General features: G+C 37.9%; 1 protein-coding gene across 2 annotated transcripts; it reads right to left on the reverse strand.

The window, feature by feature from the left end:
- Positions 1–570: 570 nt before the first annotated feature.
- On the reverse strand, positions 571–22,990 carry LOC6042760 (homeobox protein Hox-D3). Of its 2 annotated transcripts, XM_001853483.2 has the most exons (5): positions 22,380–22,989; positions 21,992–22,304; positions 15,543–15,678; positions 15,019–15,431; positions 572–3,797 (listed from the first exon to the last, which is right to left on the reverse strand). In XM_001853483.2, the coding sequence occupies exons 1-5, from the start codon at positions 22,681–22,683 to the stop codon at positions 3,542–3,544; spliced, it is 1,422 nt and encodes a 473-aa protein (XP_001853533.1). In that variant the 5' UTR covers positions 22,684–22,989; the 3' UTR covers positions 572–3,541. The 2 variants fall into 2 exon arrangements, with proteins under 2 accessions (XP_038118906.1, XP_001853533.1); XM_038262978.1 differs by having other exon boundaries at positions 571–3,797; positions 21,992–22,990.
- Between the last annotated feature and the right edge of the window lie 1,703 nt (positions 22,991–24,693).

Consider the following 24,693-nt stretch of genomic DNA (forward strand, 5'->3'; position numbering starts at 1 on the left):
AGTGCCAATAGTTTCGTTTCGGTTTGGTTGAGCGTTTTAGTAGAATGCATTACTATGCATTCTCGTCTCGTTGTATTCATAAAAAAATGTGTTAATATTATTTTTCAAAATAAAATTGATATCAAATATTGCTTGGGAAAAAGTTGTATCAAATTAAAAGATTTCAACCGATTAAAATTATTTTGAAAAATAAAATTTAAATTAAAACATTTCAAACGATTAAAAGATCTAGTATTGGTGTCCTATACAAATAGGCTGAAATGAAAACTTTATTAGATTTCATTAAATTCATAATAACAGCAAAGTTTATTATTCCTAAATGTGTTGTTTTAGACGAATAAAAAAATCAATCATGATTTAGTTTGCTGCGATTTAGTGCGATCAGCTGAAATCAATTTAAAATGGATTCCCCTGCATTTAGAATCATTTTAAGCATGTCTGGGTTGATTCAAAAATTATTTGAAATTTTGTATATTTTCGATGTACGGTACCGCACAAAGATTTTTTTTGCTAAAAATTTCGATTTCATCAAATCTTACATTTTATGAAAACTTAAAATTGCAAAACAACCAAACTAGTGTAAAATTTATTTTAATATTGAGACTGTGGCCTGTTATTAATTTTTTTATTTTATTATTTTTTGACGGTTATGATACTTTTTACAACAACAAAAAGTTACATACCAATCAAAGTAACTTTCTCTTATAGACACCAAAATTTTATCTCATCTCTCTTTCTACGATTAAATTTATCAAAAGCATCCGAGCAAACCAGTCTATCAAGGATTAAGTTTGAGGGAAAAGTGTTGTTCAGAGCAATACATGCAATGTTAAAACTAATCATATTACTTCATAGAAGCACAGTTTGACTATCCTGATGGCAGATTAAGATTAATCTGACACAATAACATGAATAATCATATATTAGAGCAATTCTTGAGTCTGGAAAAGCCTTGACCTGAATTTTATAATGCTGCGGTCCAAATTTAAATGTTGTTGCTATTTAAAGAGCTATTTTAAAATTTCTGAAACTTTTTTATCACTTTTGCGCACCTTTCTAAAAAAAAAAACAAATTATTTTGGAATTCTTTTTTTACTTTTGGCACCCTTTCTGTTTCAAATACCAACTAAAGATTTTATACCAACATGAAAATTTTGTTCAGTCATCGATTTTGGAGCCCTCCAAGAGCTTTTGTCCTTGGCGGTCCACCAACGCCGCCAACCCTTAGGTACGGCGTTTAGTAATTGTTTTGCTTTGGTCTAATATATCAAACAAATCTTTACTTTTACCCACAAACTTTGCATCTGTGCAAAAAAAAAAGATAAACTTAAAGTGGTGCTGCAAACAGGATACTTTTGAGCCACAGAGTTGTTTTTTTTAAAAAGAAATTGTTTTTTTGGGAAACATATTAATTCAATTAAAGACTTTATTTTTGGAAAGAAGAAATTCCATAAAGGACAAATTAGTTGAGAATTGCTCATGTTGAATATGGAGCATTTTGGAACTTGCGTAAGTGCTATAATCTGGGGCGAATCGAGACTACAGTCGGAATAGGGACAGCAGTTTTTGGAGCACTTAAAGCTTTTAAATTTGAAAATGGATGTACACATATTATTGGTCTGGGTCTGTTCCAACCGAAACCTACCAGAAAAATCAAAATATTGTGCTCCAGCATAGTTAAAACTGCTGTCCCAATTCGCCCCAGGTGTCCCGATTGACCCCAGTTTACGGCATTTTTCTAAATTGCTGAATAAATGAATAATGTAAACATACTTTTTTGACATAATCAGAAATTTAACTTATTATGGTTATGGCTGGTCGCAAGATGGTTTGCCTCCCATTTTTATATTTTTTCATCACTGATTTGGCTAAAATCAATCGCTAAACTGTTGAATTTTTCATACCCAGTACATTTCCGATCCGCCACACTTGAAGATGCGTATGTGCCTTCAGCTGGAATCTTCTCGGAAATTTCAATCAAGCTTCCCCGTATCCGAGATAAAACATTCCGCTCGAAGGAACCACTCTCCGGTTGCTGCTGGGGTGTGGGCATTCGCAATGTTTTTCCCCCAACCGGAGAGCTTTTTCCTCTCTCCCTTGCTCTCCGGATCGGCGAATCGACTTGCATTTTCTCGTGTCATCGAATTCGTGGCGCGATTTTTTTCCACCCCAAAGCTACAAATCATTTCCCCGTGGACTCTTATCCTTTTCGCTTGGCAGTTTTTTTTATGGAGATTCATGTTTTCATCAATCAACAGTGTTTACTGGTTGGGAAACTCGATATTAAATAAAAATACAATGGCGGCGCAAAAACCTCGGAACGACGATATACCGCACTTCCTTCCCCAAAACAACCCCACTTTCCTTTTCCCACACCGAAAACCGGATTGAGAACGGGAAGGAAAGGGAAAAGTTCAAATTTTCGAATTTTGTGGTGGCGAATCATCGTCGATGTTATTACATCTTTTGGGATTGCTTGCGGGGCAGTATGAGGCGCTCGTATGTGCGTGTGAAACGGGAAAGTACGAGCTTGTTTTTGAAAATACTTGTTCTGCTCGGGCGCACAATTTGAAGGGGGTGGCTCGTCTGAGCCGAGATTCTTCTAGCGAAACGATTGGTGGTAAAATTCGAGGGAAATGTCTTGAGACACCTGACACGTGTCCGGCATCTCGCACCACCCTAGTGTTCTTCCAATTTCCACATAAATATCGAACAACAAGAAACGGTTGATTGATTTGGGAAAATGAAAATGCTTTATATTCAACAGATACACAGCATAATACCAGTAAAAGAGTGTGTACAAAAAAAAAATAAAAAAAATCAAAATCCCATCGTGCTACCTGGCGCGGAAAGTTCTCGGTAACAATCGACTGTGTTTATCCCTTGGTTTGCGTTTTTCCTTTTTGCTCGGGTCGAATTTAATTTATTTCGGTCTTTAAAAAGGGGCAATTGCTGGCTTTTCGATGAACCTGCTGATTCGTTACGGTTTATACAAGGATCCCTTCCTTTATCGAATATGACGTGTGAAAAGAGTCTGTTGATGATCTTGTTCGAAATGTGCAAATAAGCCTCCGGTTTTGATTTCATTAGCTGTTCCAGTCAGCAAAGCAGTGTTTTTGCTTGTAGCCATGGGCCAGGATTGCGAACGGTCTTGCCATAATTTTGATTTTTACAGCTTTGGTAAGCTCCGACTTGCTCGAGTATTTACATAGGCACAGCGATAACACCGACTAACGTATTCTTAAGCCTACCGAAAGATAGAGAGAGTAAATTTGGGATGCAGGATGAAAAATAAATATAGGAATTTGAAGCATCCCATGGGTCCAAGATCAGGCATAACTTTGCAGAGTGGGATTTTCCTCTAAATTGTATTAAGGAATTTTGGTTTTACGGTATACAATGCTGCTGCTGCTGCTGCTGACGATGTTTGGGGAGCTGCCTACGTGGCTTTCCGACGTTGCTGTTGCTGCTGCTGTCTCGAAACAAACGACTCTGATGTCCTACACAACTTGTTAAGAACGTTTTGCCGACAGCATTTGCTTCAGCGCAAAAAAGGTGGCAGCACATAGCCATTGGTGCCGCTGCCACCCACGCCACTTGCGTCCTCCGACTTGACTAGGCCAAGCGACTCGGAATCGTCGCCCGGTGCCGGTTGGCACGACGATGGTGCCCCGTAGTGGGACGGCTTAAGCGTCGGATCCTCCAGATGGCAGCTCGGCGGGCCATACTTGCCATCGTCGATGATGTTGACAGCGTGTATGTACTTGGTGTCATCCACATACTTGCCATTAGCGACGCTGAAATGAAAGCAAAGTGCACAATGTTTAAAAATATGTTTAAAATGTGTATAAGGGGATGAATTAAAGCGTTCCCAGAATGAAGTAACATTCTCGTTTTTCCACACCTCTCCACTTTTCGTGGAATTTAACAAATGAAAAAAGGAATAATAATTGAACCCAACCACATAAAATAAACTTTTTTTTTCGATGTTTTATTTTAATGCAGGAATTTTACAAAGATGTACGAAACAAAAAGCTGACAACATTTTACCATCTCACTGATAACTGAACTTGAAAAAAAACTACTAACCCTATATAAAAGTTGGAACGGTAACTCAACCGCCGAAAATTTCTCGGAAGCAATTGCTGCATTGCTTGTTTTATTTATATTTATCAATTAAAATTAATTCAGTTATCAGCCCATAAGTAGCTGACGCCTATGAAGAAGCATGAATATGGCTTTACTTTCAGCAGAGAATTGCTCATCTGCAGAATTTTCTGCTGAAAATGATTTGCAAAGCATTTTACAAATATCAACTGAAAACGACCAACGAATTACTCGCTGTTCATTTGATGACATTTTGGTGACTTAATATTACATTTCGGTTAGAGTCCACGGCGTGTTTTCTAGAACAACCTTATCAGGAAAAAATAGTCAGCGCTACTTTCAAATGTGTCTTATAGGAATTTTTTTCAGCTTTGCAATGCTACTTAGAGCGAAATTTTTCATCGAAAAATTTCTGAGATATTTTTATTTTAAGTTTTTTGTTCAAAAATCCTTAATCATTTATTGAAAACTTTTTAATAACAGTTCAGAAAAGTAGTCAAATGATGTGTTTTATGTGTCTTTTACTCATCAAAATGGGCAAAATAAGACAAGAAACAAATTTGTAGAATGTTGCAAATTGCTAAACATTTTTAAAATTATATTTTAACTGAATTTTGAACTTGTGGAATTTATTCAGTGATCAGAATTATAAAACCGTATTTAAATGAAAATTTTACTACAATTAATAGATTATTACAAAATGTTTGGGATCATATATCACATGTCTGCTCTGATTTATGTGATACTACCAAATTTTTTGCAGGTGTAAGTTTGTTATTGCATTTTTATGAATAAAGAAATGTCACCATGATTTCACCATTAACCATGAACATAGATACAAAATATGATTTAAAATCGGAAATGTACTACAAATTACTGTTGCATGCTTCAAAAGTCATATTTTCATTGGTATAAAGTAAATATATATATTTTTATTTTTTTTTACTGTTGAAAGTATCATTAAAATGTTGTGTTTCATCTGAGAACGTTTAAAACACCTTCATAAACATTTTTTTTGGTTGGAACAAAAATAAAATATTATTTTTTACAAAAAATCAAACAGATGCCTCCATTACAAGCTATTTGAACGAAACTCAAGATACTTGTAAAACGTTTTTAAAGCAGATAAGAATTCTACAACATTGCTGATTATTTGATCATTTCATACAAAAAAAAAATCTTTCATGCTCAAGAAAAGTATTTCTCCTGAAACTCTGCACAGTAATTTGTAGTTCAATTTCAAGTTAATAACATGTTTTAGTATCCATGCAACTGGTTTATGTTTGGTTAAGGAAATATGATATTTATTCATAAAAATCTAAATACCCTTAACAATCTCAAACCTGCAAATATTTCGATTGTATCAGCTAAATCCAAGCTAAATCAGAGCAGACGGCTGATATTTGTACACACAAATTTTGTAATAATCTATTAATTCTTGTAAACATATTTTTAAATACGGTTTTTAATTTCTGAATAAATCCCGCATATTCAGAAACTCAATTAAAACTTAATTTTTAAAATATTTAGCAATTTTCAACCTTTTACAAAGTTGTTTATTGTGTAATTTTGTACATTTTTATGAGTAAATGACACGTATAACACGTAATTTGACAAGTTTCCTAAACTGTTATTAAAAAGATTCCAATAAATGATGAAGGATTTTAAAACAAAAAACTTAAAATAAAGATATCTCAGAAATTTCTCGATGAAACATTTCGCTCTTAGTTGCATTGGAAAGCTGAGAAAATTTCCTATAAGACACATTTGAAAGTAGCGATGACTATTTTTTCTCCTTAAGGTTGCCTAGAAAACACACCGTGAGTCGCCAATCAACATTGTTATATAATCTTTTAAAAAACATTTGTAACGGCCTAATAAGGAAAATTGAAAATGATATTAAATTGGAATCAACATAAAACATAAGGTTGAAATTAGAAAGATACTACAAAGTAACTTTTTTCAATCATCCGGAATAAATCGTCACTTATGAAGATTTGCAAAATGTGTATCAGTCAGATATCAATCAGATTCCAAGGTACTGAAGTATTATTATAAAATGATCCTAATTATACCATTAAATAAATGCAGAACTCTTCAGAAATAATCAATTATAAATCAATTATTTTTCAATAAAATTAGTTTGAGTTTTGAATCAAGCTTAATATTTTTACAATTTGGTTGAAATAAACCAATGAGTAACTAAGGTTGCTGATGTAGGGTATTTTAACCATTAGTGGACCCGACGTGCATTTACAGCCGACGCGCATTTTTACAAATTTTTAATGTTTCAAGCACTTTTTCATAACCCTTTGTACAAAGCAATGAAATCTGAAGTCTTTTGAACAATTTTGAAACAAATTTTAATTTGTTTTTGAGCAGAAAAATGGCCATTTGAAAAAAATAAAAATAAAAATAAATTGCCTGTTATGAACCCCCTTTTCCTATAGTGGTGGACCCGGGCCCACTATAGGAAAACTGGTATTTTTATACCAAATTCAATCGTTTATGATATTTGGTGTTTTGATGCCTGGTGGAGGTCTAATGATAGATATAATGAATTAAAGATGGATTTTTCACCATAAACAAATATGTTTTGTTAACTAATTCGGCTGAAAAAAAACTTAACAGACATTTAAACACATTTATTTCCGAAAAAGATTTGACATTAAAATGATTTAAAAAAGTGACTTTGTTGCATATTTTTCCATATTAATTACATGAATAGTTGACCGAAAGAAAACAATAGATTTGTTTACAGTTGCTGATAAAACTACGCAAGTTTATTTTCAAAAAATGTTTTGTTAATGATGTATCATTATGAAATATCATTTTAAACTTTAATTATGATGCTTCAGTTAAGTACAATTAATTATATTTTTTTTATTAATTATAAATTCTTACGGCTTCGCATTTTTGGTACTTTAAACATGAAAACAGCTATATTAAAAAAAAATGCAATTAGGTTGATTATAACAAGCATTTATTGCATGTTTAAGAGAAACTTTTGCTTAAGAGCGAGTCCAAAGCATACCCATCTCGCATCGACCTCAGCAATCTGCCTGAAATTTTCAGGGGTTGTTTGTACATATAAAACTAGCATCTGGCCAAAACATGAGCACTCTAGGTTAACGGGAAGTGGGGCAAATCGGGACACAAAGTTTGAAGGTTCAAAAACGACAAAAAAATTAAAAAGGCTATAACTTTGGCAAAATTCAATTTAATTTCAAAATTCAAAATGCATCTGAAAGGTCTTGAAAATGCAGGGAGAAGCATCCCAGTTGGTTTAATCTAAAGGGAATTATTGGCATTTTAGTGGAAAAATAGCATAATTTATTTTTTACTTTAATTTTTTAAATGATTAAAATTGATGAAAATAACAACTTTTATGCATGTTTCTTATGTGAAATTGTCTCAGAAACACGAATATGATAAAATTACCACCAGAAAATGGGATCTAAGGGGTCCCCCGAGCAAAAATTTACAACTGAAAAATTTACTAAAAGTAAAAGTGTTTATTTAATATGTTAAACTGCCTTACCCAAAGCGTTATCAGTCTCAGATGGTAGTCCAAGATGTCCCCTACAAGCTGCAGGTCGAACCGAGTCGATATCTGGATGGAACACATTTTTATTTGAGTTTAATAATTATGCTATTTTTTTCACTAAAATGCCAATAACTCCCTTTAGATTTAACCAATTGGGATGCTTCTCCCTGCATTTTATTGCATTTTTTAAGCCCTTTCAGTTGCATTTTGAATTTTGAAATTATATTGAATTTTGCCAAAGTTATTGCCTTTTAAAGATTTTCGTCGTTTTTGAACCTTCAAACTTTGTGTCCCGATTTGCCCCACTTCCCGTTAACCTAGAGTGCTCATATTTTGGCCAGATGCTAGTTTTATATGTACAAACAAATTATTTATGCACTTTTTGGAGGCCGGATCTTAGATATTTTGATGAAAACGTTGTCCGGATCTCTCATGCGACCTATTTTTAGATAGGATATCAAAAAACCTTTTCAACGCGCACTTAAGTGTTATTTATCCACTTTTTATAGGCTGGATCTCAGATATTTTGACACATAAGGGAGTTTTTTTTTATTACGTAACGCAGTTAGGGGGGGAGAGGGGTTGTCGGCGTCTGTTACGAAATGTTACGAAAATTGGGGGAGGGGGGTGTGTCGAAAAATTATGTTACGTAACGCAAAATTTTCATATAAGCATTCATAAAAAAATGCAAAAAGAGCTTGTGTTACGCGTTGGGGGGATCGCTCAACTGTTAAGATTTGTTACGAAGGGGGGAGGGGGGGGGGAGGAGGTCAAAAATCCCAAATTTTGCCTTACGTGATAAAAGAACGCTCCCTAAGTGTCCTGCAATATGAAGATCTGACTACCCAGTCTTGTGGTATGATAGCACCCTTTAAATGTGAGGAAGGCACCAACCACCTAAGGGTGAATTAAGTTAGGTTTTTGAAATAAAAAATCGTCCTGGTAAATTAAAAATTAACGCTGCATTCGTCACAGCTGTCCATCAATTGCCTGCCATCCACTTTAGGGTGCTCAGAATATGGGACTTTGGTTCAAAACCTCGCTCTTCAAGCTGAATATTGTTCCTTGGGCTATTTTAGGACCCTGGGCAAAAAAATGAGCAAAATATTTACGCATTGATACTCGGAAGTGAAGTGTATGGGGAAAATCGAAAAAAATGTATGGAAACCCCAATTGTCTTACTGTGTGGTCTGCACGGTGCTTCCCTTCTATCCAACTATTTTCAAAAGTGAGATTCTCATTAAAAAATTAATGCCTTACGACTCGTTCCTGAAAAGTTATAAGCGATTTACAAAAGTCAGTTTTGCATGAAACACATTTTTTTTCGCAAACTTAAGGCTCAGTTAGCAGTGGGTTAAACTTAACAAATTTGGCAAAAGATACTTAAAATAACAAAAAACAACTTTTTCCACTTTTGGAGCAGTTGATCATTTTTCTGGACACCCTAATCCACATCCACTACATATTATACAAAACACGTTTTGCTATACACCACAAATTTTCACGAGGCAGATTCGCATTATAATCGAATATTATACGTTTAGTGAAATTCCAGCTTTTTTTTTTTTGGTTTAATTCATTGATTTTAATATCTTTTTAGTGTTCAACAAAATTCTAAAGTAGATTCCTCAAAGGCTTATTTTATAATTCTCTAAAACTTTTGATAGTAGCTCGATAAGCACTCGTGTACTTTGCTTGCAATTCATGTAAGAATATTGTGACATATACTTCTTCTAATCTTTTAATCAACGTTTTTCCAAATTAATTCCACGTATAAATGAAAATTTAATTGCTCTTCTTTTCTCTTTTCACCAAAATTCATCCAACAGTATTAACTAGTTTTGTTGGAATGCGACTCCCGTGGGGAAACCTCTAGTTCGTTGTTTGATGAAATTGCGAATTAGATCGGACTTGGTCAGAAGTTCACTGCATTTAGTGGGAATGCAATTTCCAACATGTACGCGGGGGAAAAGTTTTCTATAAATAATTAATTAAGAGAAACCCGCAGCATTTCCGCGGGAACATTTCCAACCAAAATTTACTACTTGCGGAAGGTGGCAAAACTCAAAGAAAATACCGGAGAACCTTTGTTGTTTCCCAACTGACCACCTTTTTAAAGTTCCGGATGAAAATCGCTCAGTTGAAAATTTCACTCAGTTTAACTCAAAACTTCCAGTGTGCTTCTTCCGGGAAGAAGTGATCCGGAACACGAAAAGAACATAATGAGCCATTAATTCTTTGCAAAACATTCGAAAAACTTAGCCTTGCCTCTTTTAATGGAACTATCAATCCTTCCAATATACAACTTTTTTTTTTTTGAAACCAGCGCAAAAAGCGATATAATGAGGAAAATTTAATGAACGGCTCCGTCCTACATGTATTCCAACCTCTGGGCCAATGTAAACCCCGATCTTCCCAAATGTCTCGAGCAGCGAGAAGAGAACCTGCAAGAAAACGTCCAACGCCATCGCAGGGCGCGTCCTTATCCTGCCAGTAAAACCCGAGGCACATCCTGGCCTCGTACGGCAACCGAACAACACGTAAACTTTTGAGTTGTGCGAAAAGTTGGTCGTTTGCAAGTCGGCGGTGGAGGTGGCCCAAAGTTTGTTGTCAATTTTCATCCCCGGCGCAGCGCGAGGATAATCGATACATTAACTTTATCGATGGTTGTGAGAGTATGTATGTGTGTATAGCGCGAGCTATAGTTTATTCTTGAGCTTTACATGAAAGTTGTTTCAGCTTTTCCCTTTTGTTTTAGTGCTCGCCGAACTGCAAAAGCTTATACAAGTTGAGAGTATCTTTCTGATGGTTGGTTTGTTAGTTACTGCGAACGTGAGACCACCATCTGTGCAAATTTTGAACGAAGAAGGAAGAGTTAACAACATTTTCCCCTCTTAACTTATTTGCAATCTTTGAGCAATGTTGACTTGACAAGTTTATAGTAACATGTGAGGAATATTAATGAATATGGTGTTTGGTTACTTTGAAGTTTGAACTGATGGTAATTAGCTTAGAATGTAATACGCAATAACACGTTCGCCAATTTTAAAACAACATGTTTATTAGGTCAGCTATCTATTATTTGATTAAAAGCACTGCCTTAAAGGAGCTCTAGCACGTGATGCAGTATGAATGGTAAAAGTAAAGATTGATGAAAAGATAAGAGGGTTGTGTAGCCTTGCTTCATAAAAAATAAGAAAAAAACGAGGTTGACTTTATAGCTGTCGGTCACCATTGCTAGTGCCAACCACTAGTGTCTTCCTTTTTATCTACAAGGACTTCGCCGCCCTGGGCTCCTACATGTATGGAAGTATGGCACGGAGCGACGGCGCCGGATACCCACATTTGCACATAGAATTTTAGAGCGCCCGCCGCGGGATTCCAATTCGAAAATAAGAAATGATCAGAATATCAGAATATGAAAAATAAAGACAAACCGAGCCTCACTTCGTATCAAATGAAGTAGGTGAATGTACTAACATCCAAGTGGATGATTGTCATACGGTCTGTAAAAAAAAATAATCGTTACACAGTAATGTTGCAGCAAACATTCAATTAAACAAATAAGTAGTTAAAAGTATTGTACTTTTAATGTATCATGGAATCATACTGACTATGGTAGAGAAGTGTTTTACAATACTTCAAAACGAAGTTTTTATGAAATTTTGAAAAGTTGGTTAACTATAACTATAAAAATGTTGATAAAAAGCATTATTTTCACGTTCTCAAAGTGTAATGTTTTTCTCAATAAACATGATTTCAAATCGGAAAACGAAAGGCATTTTCGCATTCTTTGGACAATTTTTCACTAGGAGGAGATAAAATATTTTTGTAAATTTTTGTCAGAAACTAGGGTACGTTATCCATTATTGGACCCCTTTCCTATAGTGGACCCTCAGAAGGGTTTTTGATGAAAAATTAAATAAAATCACAATTTCAAGCGTGTTGTTGTCTACAAATCTTTAATTTGGCATGTTCAGCATCATTTAAAACAATGTTGACTGACATTGAGTTGTCCTTTTTGGCAAAATAAGTGATTTGACAAAACTGCATTTATATTTTTTGATTGAATTAACTATCCAATAATTTTTTGACTGGTTATTTAACTTCAGTAAGTCGAAATAATGAACTTTAATGAACTACACTACAATAAAGCGAAGAACTGCTCATTTTCGAGCAAAAATGAGGGGGGTTCAATTTAGGGAATCAAAAATCCTTAACTTTTCCAGCCCGTGGGTGTCGCTCAACCTGCATTCCTGTCACACATGAGGTCTGCACAGCTGATTCCACGAAGATTTTTCCCGCCAGTAATGACAGGAAACGCTGACAAACGGAATATGTGCCAAAATCATAAGTGGTTTTTAACATATGAAGGGAAATCATCGTGAACTGGAACTGCCGGTCGTTAGCCCGGGTAAAGTGGAAACGTTGAGATGATTGTTGTCCTCTGCTCTCATCTCGCAAAAAGCCATACAGAGAACCACGTCCCAATCAACCGGCTATGTGGCTTAATGGTTACGGCTTCTGTCTCCCAAGCAGAAGGTTCAGGAATCAAATCCCGGTCGGTACCTTTGAAATTTGGAATCAGGAATTTGAATATGAATAAAAACGAAAATGAATCAGGTGGGATTCGAACTCACACCTTTGGATTGGTGGTCTGGGACGCTAAGCAGTCGGCTATCAGAAGGTTTACACTCTAGCAGTGAATTTATCCGTAGTGTTGAAACATGTTATCTCTTCTTCTCATATTATTAAATACGCGCTGATCCCTGATTTGCCTGACGGGATTGGAAGTCTAAATATAGATCGAGTTTCCTTCAGATGCTTGCTTCTATGTTTAGGCGGGGCCGAACAATGCCCAGCGACCTCGGAATTGGACCGCAAGGAGCTCTGTCATTCTGAAATGGGTCGTTGGAAGCAGCGCGAGGGCTATCACCAACTAATACCCGGGACTGAGATAAGCTGTATCAGCATTTGGCATGTACACAGTCTGATACAAATTATACTTTCCCATAATTTCGCTACCGGTTAGCGGGTATTGGATTGGACCACACACACACACACACATCGAAAATCCTTAACTTTTCCAAAAGGGGACCTCTGTTAATTTAACCTTCATATATGAAGAAAACTGTGTATTTAAGAGCGAGTCCACGAACAGGGCATACCCCTTTGTATGGGACGTCATTTGGACTTCACCAATCAGCCTGATTTTCAGGGGTTGTTTGTACATATAAAACTAGCATCTGGCCAAAATATGAGCCCTCTAGGTTAACGGGAAGTGGGGCAAATCGGGACACAAAGTTTGAAGGTTCAAAAACGACGAAAATCTTAAAAAGGCTATAACTTTGGCAAAATTCAATATAATGCTTATAACTTTTGGTAGGGTAGTCAGATCTGCAATGTCTTGAACGCGTTGGAAAGGTCTTTCAAAAACCTTTCTAAAAATGTATAACACGATGGGTTTTCTTACAAAAACCACCCTTTTTACAATCTTCCGAACTTTAGTCAAAATCGTTTTTTTAGCATAACTTTTGAAGTACTTAACTAAACTGCGTAATTTTTAATAGCGATTTATGGGACCCCAAGACGGATCGATTGAGACAAAAACGGGCAAAGTCGGTTCAGCCAGTCTCGAGATAGTCGAGTGACAATTTTTTTATCAACATCCTACCACACACATACATTTGTTCAGAATTTGATTCTAAGTCGATAGGTATACATGAAGGTGGGTCTAGGAGGTCTAATTGAGAAGTTCATTTTTCGAGTGATTTTACAGCCTTTCGTCAGTAAGGTGAGGAAGGCAAAAAGAAAAAAATGCGACCAGGGATGACTACATAAGGTAGCTTGTCGTTTCAAATGAGAATAACAATGTATGTAATTTAAATGTCCGACAGTTAAGGTATTCTTTATGATATCGCGTAATTAGAAATGTCTGAATCGAAGTGACATCAACCCAATTATGATAGACAAAAACACACTAACTGTCGTTAACACTTCGTGTTCATTGTCACTCCATTAAATAGGTTATTTGTTTGTGGCCAAATCTATTCAAGAATTCTGACCTAATAGAAAACACGACAGCATCCATTGAAGAGGCTTTCCCAACTCGGAACCCTTTTCAAACTGTGATTAATCATGATATTGGCTTATTGTGGCCTTACCAGGAAAAAGGTTTGCGCTCAAATCGAACGTGGGTCGACCCTTTTCTGGTCGGTGTGATTGATTTATCACATGTAACGCTCTGTCGACCAACACGAACCAACGAACGGTTTGCCTTTTATTCCGGCGTGGACTGAAATATGACAAATTACGTTCGATTGAGCTTTCGCCGGTTGTGAAAATGCCAAAATACTCACTTCAGGACGACTCTGAGTGATTCTGTGGGGGCTCGACCTGCCCACTACGGTCCACGGGGTTCGGGGGTGTTGGTTCTCCGTATAGGAACATGTGTGTTTTTAATTTCAACGTCGGCTGGACAGGGCGTGAAAAGCACGGTTTTCCTTTGACGGAAAAAAATATATATTTCTACGCTGAATGTATCCTAAGCACCATCAGCTGTACCGTGCACGTACGGACATAAATACATACGCATGCACACCCACACTTTGCTGTAAGCTACGAGCTGTCCACGAGGGACAAAGTATCACCCGGTCCAGCTAGTCAGTGGTTCGGAACGAACGAAAACCGGTTCACAATTGGCCCTGGCATGTTTGAGTTAGGGCCTCTTCTGGTCGTACGGGCAAGTACAAATGAAAAAGCTTCAATTGTTTCAAATTTATTATCTTTGAGCCGTTTCGGGACAGGTTCAGATTTAATGCGATTCGTTCAAATGTGGCCTGGGCCTCGAGCATCGGCTTCCGGTCGAGACCGAAACACCAGCGGAAATCAGAGACGATGGACGATGTCCTTCTGGTGAAATGTAGGCGACGGACGTAATGTTTCTATTCTCTCGTGACAAATGAAGTCAAGTGGCACACTCTTGTGCAGTTTCGGCCCGGAGGATGGACGTTGTTTGCCATATGCATTTTAAATCTCCGGGCGAAGAGTATTGTCTCTAATTCTCCGTAAATAATCGTTGATATTGTTTCGATTCATTTCCTAGATTGAGGAGGACCACCACCAGCAGCAGCAACATCATGCTCCCGATGCTGCTGGTGTAGATTGCAGCTTAAAAGTGCAGGGGTGATCACAAAAGGTCTGCGGGTCGTGCCTCACCAAGCAAACGTTTGAGTTGAGACTATTACAGAAATTTTGTAATACTTAAAACCCAATGATTTTTTTATGAACTCTTGAATCAAGCACCCTGACCAAGTGTTCTGTTCTAGTGATATAGAAAAGAAGAAAAATGAATTTCCACTTACCCATCGGACACCGTACAGTGCGTATCGAATTTGTCGTCCAGCGAGGCGTAGTGTTCCGGCTTGTGATGCGATTCGTCCGGCTCAGTCCCCGTCGGCCGTGACGGGCTGCCGTAATCGAAATGTTGTCTTACGGGAAATAATTGACTTTCGTGCACGTAAGTACCGTACTGGGTGGTGAAGGAACCATAAGGACTAGCTGCAGGAGACAGCAGATTGAAGTGCGGGCTCAGCTCGTACGGCGTCTGGTAGGTGGACCAACTTTCCACACTGCCCGGCGGAGTCACCGTCGGCGTCTGGGGAAACTGGGTAAAAGTTGTTCCAATCGGGCCGTTCATCGGCGTTGACGGACTGTTATTGCCCATATAGGCGGACTTCCGCGGGGGTTCCCGCTTTCTCCACTTGGCCCGGCGGTTCTGCGAGGCAAAATGAACGGGTTAATTGATTCATTTGTAGCACTAAATTGCAGCACACCTCACAGTGAGAATCACTGCAGATGGCACTCCGGCCGACCCGGGCTACCGTACCTGGAACCAGACCTGTACACGGGATTCGCTCAGGCTGAGTTTCAGCGCTAGTTCTTCACGTGCGAAAACATCAGGATAAGGTGCCCGTTCGAATGCACGCTCCAATTCCTCCAGCTGATACGCCGTGAAAGTGGTCCTGCGGAAAGGGGAAAAATCAAAAATCAAAAATCAAACCATCCACATTAACGACCCCCTGGTCTTTTGTGGTCTCTATTGCAAGTTTCTACTCGAACCTAGGAGTCCGAAGGCTTGAATGGGGAGGGCACCCAAACCTCTTTCTACTCCAAGGAACCTTCCACCCCAGTGTTTGAACTGACGACCTTTGGATTGCGAGTCCAACCGCCGCCAGCGATTCCACCGGAGTAGGCTTGGTTTGGTGTGTTGTTTGCACTTATGGCATGGAGAAGACTCCTACACCTGGAATGACTTAACGGCCTGACAACCAAGGCCGGGACCGACATTTTACTTCGATGGAAGGTTGGAGCAGATGGGAATCGAACCCAGAATCATGCGGAAAGGGGAAAACGGGGTCGAAATTGATTGAGATGCTACTCTTGATGTCCTGGCCACAACAATGTGTCACGCGTTCCGGCAAAAACGGATATTTACCTGGCCAGTACCGGATTGAGGATGAGACACAATTTTATTTTAGAAAATTCTTAACTTAATCCATTCTACGTTTTGTTGTTATTGTTTATATGGTGTTTCTGTTTACTTTTATACAGGGAATGAATACCGGACCTAACAAGAACAGAATCTGTTTGTTGTTTCCAAATCTACGTATTTGTCCGAATTAAGTTCACGAAGTTTGTGACAACTTTGAACTTCTGATAACTTTGTTTAGTTAGTTTATATTAAAAATTGGTTTAAATTTAGTTTTTTTAAGTAAAACTTATCAAAACATTAGTTTATAAACAACTATTTTTATAAAATTGCTATTTTATGTTGTAAGAGTCTCTATTGAACAAATTTCAATAATATTTGTTCAAAATATACATTGTTTTCATCTTTTTCATTGACATTTTTCGACCAAAAATACTGTTCAGGAACAATATCGTTAAACAATCCGGATTGTCCCGGAACCGGTTTAACCCCTCGGGGGGAAATTTTGCGGTGGTCAGATAGAGATATATGTTCCGAAACAGTATTTTTGGTCGAAAAATGTCAATGAAAAAGATGAAAACAATGTATATTTTGAACAAATATTATTGAAACTTGTGCAATAGAGACTCTTACAACATTAAATAGCAATTTTATAAAAATAGTTGTTTATAAACTAATGTTTTGATAAGTTTTACTTAAAAAACTAAATTTAAAACAATTTTAATATAAAATAACTAAACAAAGTTATCAGAAGTTCAAAGTTGTCACAAACTGGCTAGAGGTACTAGTATTTGACACAGAAACAATATTTCATAAATGAATTCACTTAAATCGATCAGATTTTGTACTTTTATTAGGGTACGGACAATTATTTGACCTCTTTTTACTTTTTAGTAAACTATTTTTGTATTTTTAAGAAAAAGTTTTTTGCAAATCCAATGACAGTGTCTTAAAAAGGACATTCTGCCGCGTCGATTGATGTATAAAACATGGTACTTTAGTCGAATTTTATATACTTTTATATCACACACATTTTCCGTACGGGGGGTACGGACAAATATTTGACTCACTGCACACTTTTATGGGAACTCAAAAACACATTTTCATGCTCCATTTATGCTCAAAAAGTAACAAAAATACATCTTAAGGTAAACATAAATCGAAACACTCTCTACATCTTTTTGGTATTTTTAAGATAATAAAATTTTAGCTAAAAAAACATGTCCCAGATCATTTTCAGAAGCTAATAATTTTTCAGAAAAAAATCCTAAAAATATGGAGTCTTCGGAAAGTTGAAGGTCCTACATCTGATCATTTGCTCCCGATTTAGTAGAGTTTATTCTGAAAACAATGGCTTTGACAACAACAAAAAGTAACAAATTTTTTTCTTAAAGTGTACATGTCGAAACCAATACACTCTAGTATTTTAGTATTTTTAGGATAATAAACATTTTAGCTAAGATATATGTCTCGGTCCCACCCGTGCACTTGATTCACAATCTAGAGGTCGCCGGTTCGAATCCCGCGGTGTAAATGTGGGTATTCGGAGCTTTTTCCCCATGACATACCTTCGCTCTCAGTAAAAAAGTTGTGCTAATTTTGAGAGCCAAATGGGCCAAGGTTTAGGGGTATTGGGGCTATTGATCGTTGAGGTTTGCTTCGGAAAATTTGCTAAAATGTATGAGGAAAAACATCACAATTTAGCGTGAGATTTTTGTAGGAAATTCATTTCCCTACAACTTTGTCCAAGGGAGCAAAACAACAGGACAACTTTGGGTGATACCTACGCCACCTGTGCCTGAATTCGAAACGATGGTTCAACGATCAATAGCGACCCCCTAAAACTTAAACGATTTGGCTTAAAATGGGCACAGTTTCATATTTTTGCCTAAAGAATCAGCCATCTCATGAGATTTTCAAACTTGTTTTCAAATATTTTAAACTTTTCTTGTCACCCTGATGTGCATTCAACTGATGCAAAATGGGACTACACTTTGAATAGGGATTAAAGTTTTATGGACTTTCAAAAAATAAAATGTCCATCAAATTTTACAGTTTAGCGTTTGTTCTGATTAGACCAACCAAAAATTTAAAGACAGTTTTTTTTCGCTCAGACAGTTGCACCAATTACCCTCATGATTTGCCAAAGTTGACAGAAATGTTGAAAACTTTGGATGCATAATCATGCCCCAATCGAAGAAAAAGCTTTTTTTTGCGTATTTCAAATTACCTAATTCAATTTGATTACTCGATACTTTTTGTTCGACCGTAACATTTTGGGGAAAAACAAAATAAAACGGACTTTTCTCTGACCAGGTCATCGTTTTCATCCATCACACAACAATAGACTGTCTATCAACTCGATCCGAACCTGTATTGGGATGTAAATTTTCGGTACCCTGCCCGGATGGATTCCAAGAGCAAAGTGATCCAAAAGGAACGGATCTTCTCAAATCGAGAACTCAAACAATGCTGAACATGTATCTCTTCCAATCCCTTCTTGTGTCCACTGGTACGTGTGTGCATATTTGTCCTTTCACTGTCAATTCAACTGAAAGACAGCTATATCACTGGCTGGCCGCCGGTCGTCCTTCTGACGCACACTGGAGTGATTTTCAATTCTATTCTAATCGCATTTTGTAGGAGATAGACAAATACCTTCCTAGAGGACAAGTTGTTCGTTTAGTCCTTTCGTCTGAGGGAAGGGGTTGGTTGCTTTGAATGAGGGGGAGGGAAAAGGAGAACTGGGTGATTGTGTCGTGTGGGTTAGGTACATTGTAGAACCGTACGATGCTAGAAGCAGTTTGCAGCAGCATCAGAATGTAGTTCTATTTATTTTATCAGCATCTTTTACGTACTGTTGTTACTTATAGCGATTCCACCAACAGAACCGCCAACAGTGTGAGCAGCAGCAGCAGGAGGTATGTTTATGTTGTTGTTCCTTGATACAAATGAATACAAATGTCCCGCTCTTGATATTGTCAGCTTTCTCCACCGAAGGAGGGAGCAGATCTTTGCTGTTTGGCTCAATCTCAGCGGAGGTTCTGTTATTTGTTGTACTCTAGTACATATGTAGTTTAGTGTGGTCGATGCTACCTACTTCTTGCTATTTGGCTCAGCTCAATAGCAACATGAAATTTTGATTGTCATACATACGTCCTAATCTGTTCACTTCACTTCGCCATTGGGCTTCCCCCCAGGACATGCAAACATATAGACACTGTGACACTGTTCACTTGCCATCGTCTGTTTGAGTAGCGTTTCAAGTATGCCTTTGTTCCTAGATATTCTCTGGCTATACCTAAAGATGTTTATTTTGGGAGAAAGTTTCAATCCGATTTGAATTCATGTGCGATTTGCATATTGGTGTTGTGCTTTGGGCTAGCCTGATTCGGCAAAGAGTGGACGTACGTAAGGATATGGCGTTATGTTAAGATTTACGATGTTCATTAAGTTTTTTTTTGCATTTTACATTTTTTAACATTTTTTGATTTTGATCTTCCCGTTTTAGATAGAGCCATCAATTTGTATTTACTGGGAAAAAGTTCCTTACTTCTTAAATCAATTGTACAACTAAATTGAGTCTTTTAAAAGCTATATTTGTATGCAAATATATTTTTTTATTCTATGCACGGGAAAAATCCAGTCCTCGTGCTTGAAAACATTCCGCAATGAAATTATTAATATCGAATGTTTTAAAATTTGTAAACGAAATCATGACAAGCCAAAAAAAATGTAGTTTAAATTTTGTAAAAAATTAAACAAAAACTAACATCAAGTTAATGTGATTTTGGTTAACCACGGTAGATTTATACAGCTACAGCTACACTGCCCCTGGTAGCATAAATGTCCTATATGCATTTTCATCGATTTTGAGTTATTGATGCTGTTTGGTTCAAAATCGCGAGCTCTTTCAGAAAAGCATATAACATCCAGTACTTTGTTTTAGAAATCGTGAGGAAATCCAGTTTTTTTTGCGAAAACTTAACACGTAGCCTTATGTGTGGGACAAACTTGTTATGCGTTTTTCTCAGCTTGCTGTTTTTGTTTATTTAAATTTAACAGTTCTGCTCCAGGATGTTACATTTGCTATTCAGAGATCTGGGAAACTTTCAAGTTTCAACTGAGATCAATTCATAAGCCTTTGTAGCGAGGGTACCGTCACCTGGGGTGAATCGGGACACATGGGGCGAATTGAAGCAGCAGTTTTAGCCCTGTTACTGCACAATATTTGAATGTTTTGGTTTAGTTTCGGATAGAACATACACAGAACGACAGAATTAGAGCATTGTTTTTCATAATTCAAACTTTTATGTGCTCTAAAAACGGCTGAGTCTATTCAGACTGTAGTCCCGATTCGTCACCCTTCACGGTACATGTTTCTAAGTTTAGATTTGGCAAGCAGAGTGCTTTTTTGGGGACAAGTAAATAATTGTTTTACCGGTATCATAATTTACTTTAGATCGTACATATGTTCAAAATCAAACCATCCACATTAACGACCCCCGGGTCTTTTGTGGTCTCTATTGCAAGTTTCTGCTCGAACCTAGGAGTCCGAAGGCTTGAATGGGGAGAGCACCCAAACCTCTTTTACTCCAAGGAACCTTCCACCCCAGTGTTTGAACTGACGACCTTTGGATTGCGAGTCCAACCGCCGCCAGCGATTCCACCGGAGTAGGCTTGGTTTGGTGTGTTGTTTGTACTTATGGCATGGAGACGACTCCTACACCTGGAATGACTTAACGGCCTAACAACCAAGGCCGGGACCGACATTTTACTTCCTCATCCGATGGAAGGTTGCAGCAGATGGGAATCAAACCCAGAATCATCCGCTTACAAAGCGGACAGCGTAACCATTCGGCCACGCACTGCCACATATGTTATTTAACCCCAATTTTGAAAAGCTAAAACAGTATGTATTGGTGCTCAAAAGGAGAATTTGTTCAATCCGCAAAAGTTCCCAAACAATCAAGAGATTTTCTTTTCAAAATTCAGCGGTTTGAAGGAAGAACATAACCTTAAAATACCGATGCCGGCGTGCTGTATTGCTCTATCTCGATAGGAATCTAAGCAAACTTAGTACAAGAGAGCACGCGGGCGTCGATGTATGAATGATTTATTCACCGAAAATACTTCAATTCTTAGATTTTTTTTTGCTTTTTTTTGTCTAGGTGTATTTCAACATGGGTTACAAAACATTACTGATATTTGATGGGAAACTGTACAAAAAAAGATAAAACAATATTTTTTCAATCCAATTTCAATCAATTTAATTATATGTTTGATCTTATTTGTAGTGAAGTCGAGCAACCCAGATCAAATAATAGTTAACGATTTCAGTATTGTCCATCAAATTTTAAAAACTAATTTTCACGAAAATTGCCAAATGATTTCTGTTACAAGATAGCACACAATTGATGGTATGATGAAATTTAACGAATTCGATGGAAATATGACTAAGGATTCAGCCTTCAACTTCAACCCGCCAAACATATGAGAATTTCCCCAAACTCTATATTTTTTTAAATCGGCTTGTAGAGTTTTACGGAACATAACTGGTTGATTTAGGTTCTTCAAAAATCCTTATAACAATTTTCCTCAAAACTCCAACTTTTCGGTTACGTTTAAAGAACACACAAACTTTAATTCATTTCAGTAAGGTGTAAATCTCGGTCAACAAATTTCTTAGTTGATTCAGATGGTTTTTGTTAAGTTAAGTGTGTGATGCCTGGTTCTTTTTTCTCTCACTCTAATTCTACAGTTATAGCTACTGTTTCTTGTCTTGATATGTGATCTTGACCTTAACACTTTTTTTTAAAAGAAATTCACTTGCTTTCGACGGTTACCTTGTTTTCTTCTTCTTGATTCCGTTGGGATCGGACTTTTTCTTGTCGTTTTTCTTCATGTTTGAACCGGACGCACAACTTTCACTACCGTTCCCGATTGTCGAAGTCGTGGTTGGCGTGGACGAACCGGAAGCACTGTTCACTTCGTCGTGTTTTCGCTTGGTGGGATCGTTCAACCCGTTCAGCGTGGTCGAGCTCATCGGCGGAGGCTGCTGGAACATGGTCATGGTGGTTTCATACTCCATCTTGCCGCCCCCGTAGTCGGTAGCTTTCGACGGCGGGGAATAATCGAGCCGACCGTTCGCATTGTAATCTAAGGGTTGAACATATTCTATTTTATTCGGATTATTATTGACATAGAGCGGCGGGTTGTAGCATTCGAGCTTACAGTTGATATACTCCATCTTGCCGGAATTTGGCGAGTACTGCGATTCGACTTTTCCATTCGGATGGTAGTCCACTTTGCTCAAGTTAGTATAGTCGATGTTTTTGTAGCTAGGTGAACCGGCCGCCAGGATACTGTTCACTTCCGGTAACCGTTGCGTGCACGAGTCAGGTGGAGAATGATTGATCCCCAACACCACCATGTTGTGACCACTTGGTCCACTCGCGTGAATCGATTTAACTCCAAGCGGACTCAGAGTCTCGTTGAATTCTCCGAATATTTGCTCGTCAAAGCCAGCTGATTCCATGATCAAACAAATTCATTAAACTCAATCAACACTAATTAGATTTCAATTAACTCTAATTTTAATTGTATCACTTTGCTAAATCACTGCTATAGTTTCACTAAGTCAATAAATAACACTGTAATTAATAGAGGCACACTGATTTATCTTAACAACAGTCGCGGGTGTAACAATCGCGCCGAGCCCCTCGTTCCTGCGCGAGGACGAAAGTGAATTCGGACCGGGAAGACCGTCGGAACACGCGGGCTCAATCTGTACGAGCAGCAACAAGATATCAGGGCAAATGCAAAATTATCAATGAATTAAGCGTTGGTCTTGATCAGCTTTTTATACTCAATTAAGTTCAATAACGGGAGACTCCACCCTCCTGTGGACAATCCGTGCAGCCATTTTCCGGACCCCGACGGCTCAGCGCAAAGCAACGGAACAGTAGGAGGCGGAGCATAGCTCTTGGCTGTTCTTCACACACTCACTCTACACGTATATCTACGGTTTTGGACGGTCATGATGGCTGCTGCTGGTTGCTCATCTCTCCCTCATCTCGTTCTGCGTTGCGCGCACAGTCTGACTCAGTCCCGAACCCGACCCGCACCGGGAGATCTGTGCGGAATGACTCGACCAGCTCAGCAAGCAAGTAAAGCCAAGCCGAGCAAGCAACAGCAGTTCACATAAGGGTCACGTGCAGTCGATCCTCGCTTGGATTGCAGCGGGAACCACCGCACTCCCGATCCGACCCTTCGTTTACAGTAGGTCGGTGTCGAGTGTCGGGACGCGGGGTGCGTCTCATTCCCATGCTACGGTGTGTATACGCGTGTGTGTACTTTATGGGTATTTCCAGCAATTATTACGCCGCGTCGCGTGATGTGGGATTTCGGTAGGAACGATTTTTGGCATCATACGGGTTAAAGTTGAAACGTCATATATTTCTATTTAAATGTTCGTTTTCACCTCCAGGACGTGGTTGGGACGGGGCGTATTTTGTTTTTGTTGCTTCAGTTGAACTCTCGTGTGTCACGCGGACGAGGACAAAAATGTGAATCGAAAATTAATCTTTTTTCATGAATTAATATTTGTTTGCATCGTGTTTCTTTGCCTTTGAGATGAAAGTGACAATGTGGCGCTTTGTTCTATTAAAACAGTTTTGACTTAAAAAGAGTTGTGTTATTTGACATTAAATTTCTTAATTACTGATAGAAGCAAATAAAAATAAACTAAAAGAAACACAAAAAAACTAAGAAGAAAAGAACGGTAACCATTCTGTAAAAATTCTATCAAATTAATGTTTTCCATGAATTTAGCGCCATGCAACGATTGCATTCGCAGCGAGTCATAAAATATCCGAATCTTCCAACAAAAGTGTTTGATCTGTCTGTAACGAGAATTCCCAGTATCTTCACAGGCCGTGGTAAGCTTGATGGTAAAAGGCATAAATTTGCGACTCAATTTTGCGTAACAACATTACGCCCCGCTTAGATGTATAAATCCCAAGTTTTATATCTTTATCTACATCTACACCTACTGCAACAGCATCAGCACCATTCGAGGCCTATACATGCAGAACTCATGAACCATTTTAAACGCCACTGTATCACACGCTTGAAAAATAAACAACGAGATAAACAATTTTCCAGAATAACAAGAAAAAATCGCCTCCGGGACCCCGGGGCTATCCCACGAAAATCAATAACAAAGCAATAAAAGTCCTCTTGTATTTATTTCCTTCAGTGGTTTGTTTTGCGGGACTAGGACTTGGGCTATTCGTCGTGCAGCAGTAGTCAGTTGTGGTCTATTCTCTATCCGAGGAGAGCTCACTTCCGCTGCCGAGAGTGGTGGTTTTTCCGGCCCAAATCCGTTTTCATCATTGCTAAAGCGTCTGGCATTTACAGGCTTTTCCCACTGCGACCAAATTGGTGAACAGCAGCAGAAGCACGGGTTTTGCGAAGGACGGAACCGGAAAGAAGTGAACGGTCGGTTGGGGTATTTTGGGTGGTGCTCGATATACTGACATGGAAT

The sequence above is a fragment of the Culex quinquefasciatus genome, chromosome 3 (genome assembly GCF_015732765.1).
Source record: "Culex quinquefasciatus strain JHB chromosome 3, VPISU_Cqui_1.0_pri_paternal, whole genome shotgun sequence".
Classification (NCBI taxonomy): Eukaryota; Metazoa; Arthropoda; class Insecta; order Diptera; family Culicidae; genus Culex; species Culex quinquefasciatus.

Excerpts from the sequence above, each read along its gene's own strand:
- LOC6042760 (XM_038262978.1), bottom strand. The coding sequence starts at position 22,683 with ATGGAATCAGCTGGCTTTGACGAGCAAATATTCGGAGAATTCAACGAG. Across the intron at positions 15,432-15,542 it reads GTGTACAGGTCTGGTTCCAG|AACCGCCGGGCCAAGTGGAG; the intron begins GTACGGTAGCCC and ends TTTGCCTCGCAG. Across the intron at positions 3,798-15,018 it reads CACTGTACGGTGTCCGATGG|CGTCGCTAATGGCAAGTATG; the intron begins GTAAGTGGAAAT and ends CTTTCATTTCAG.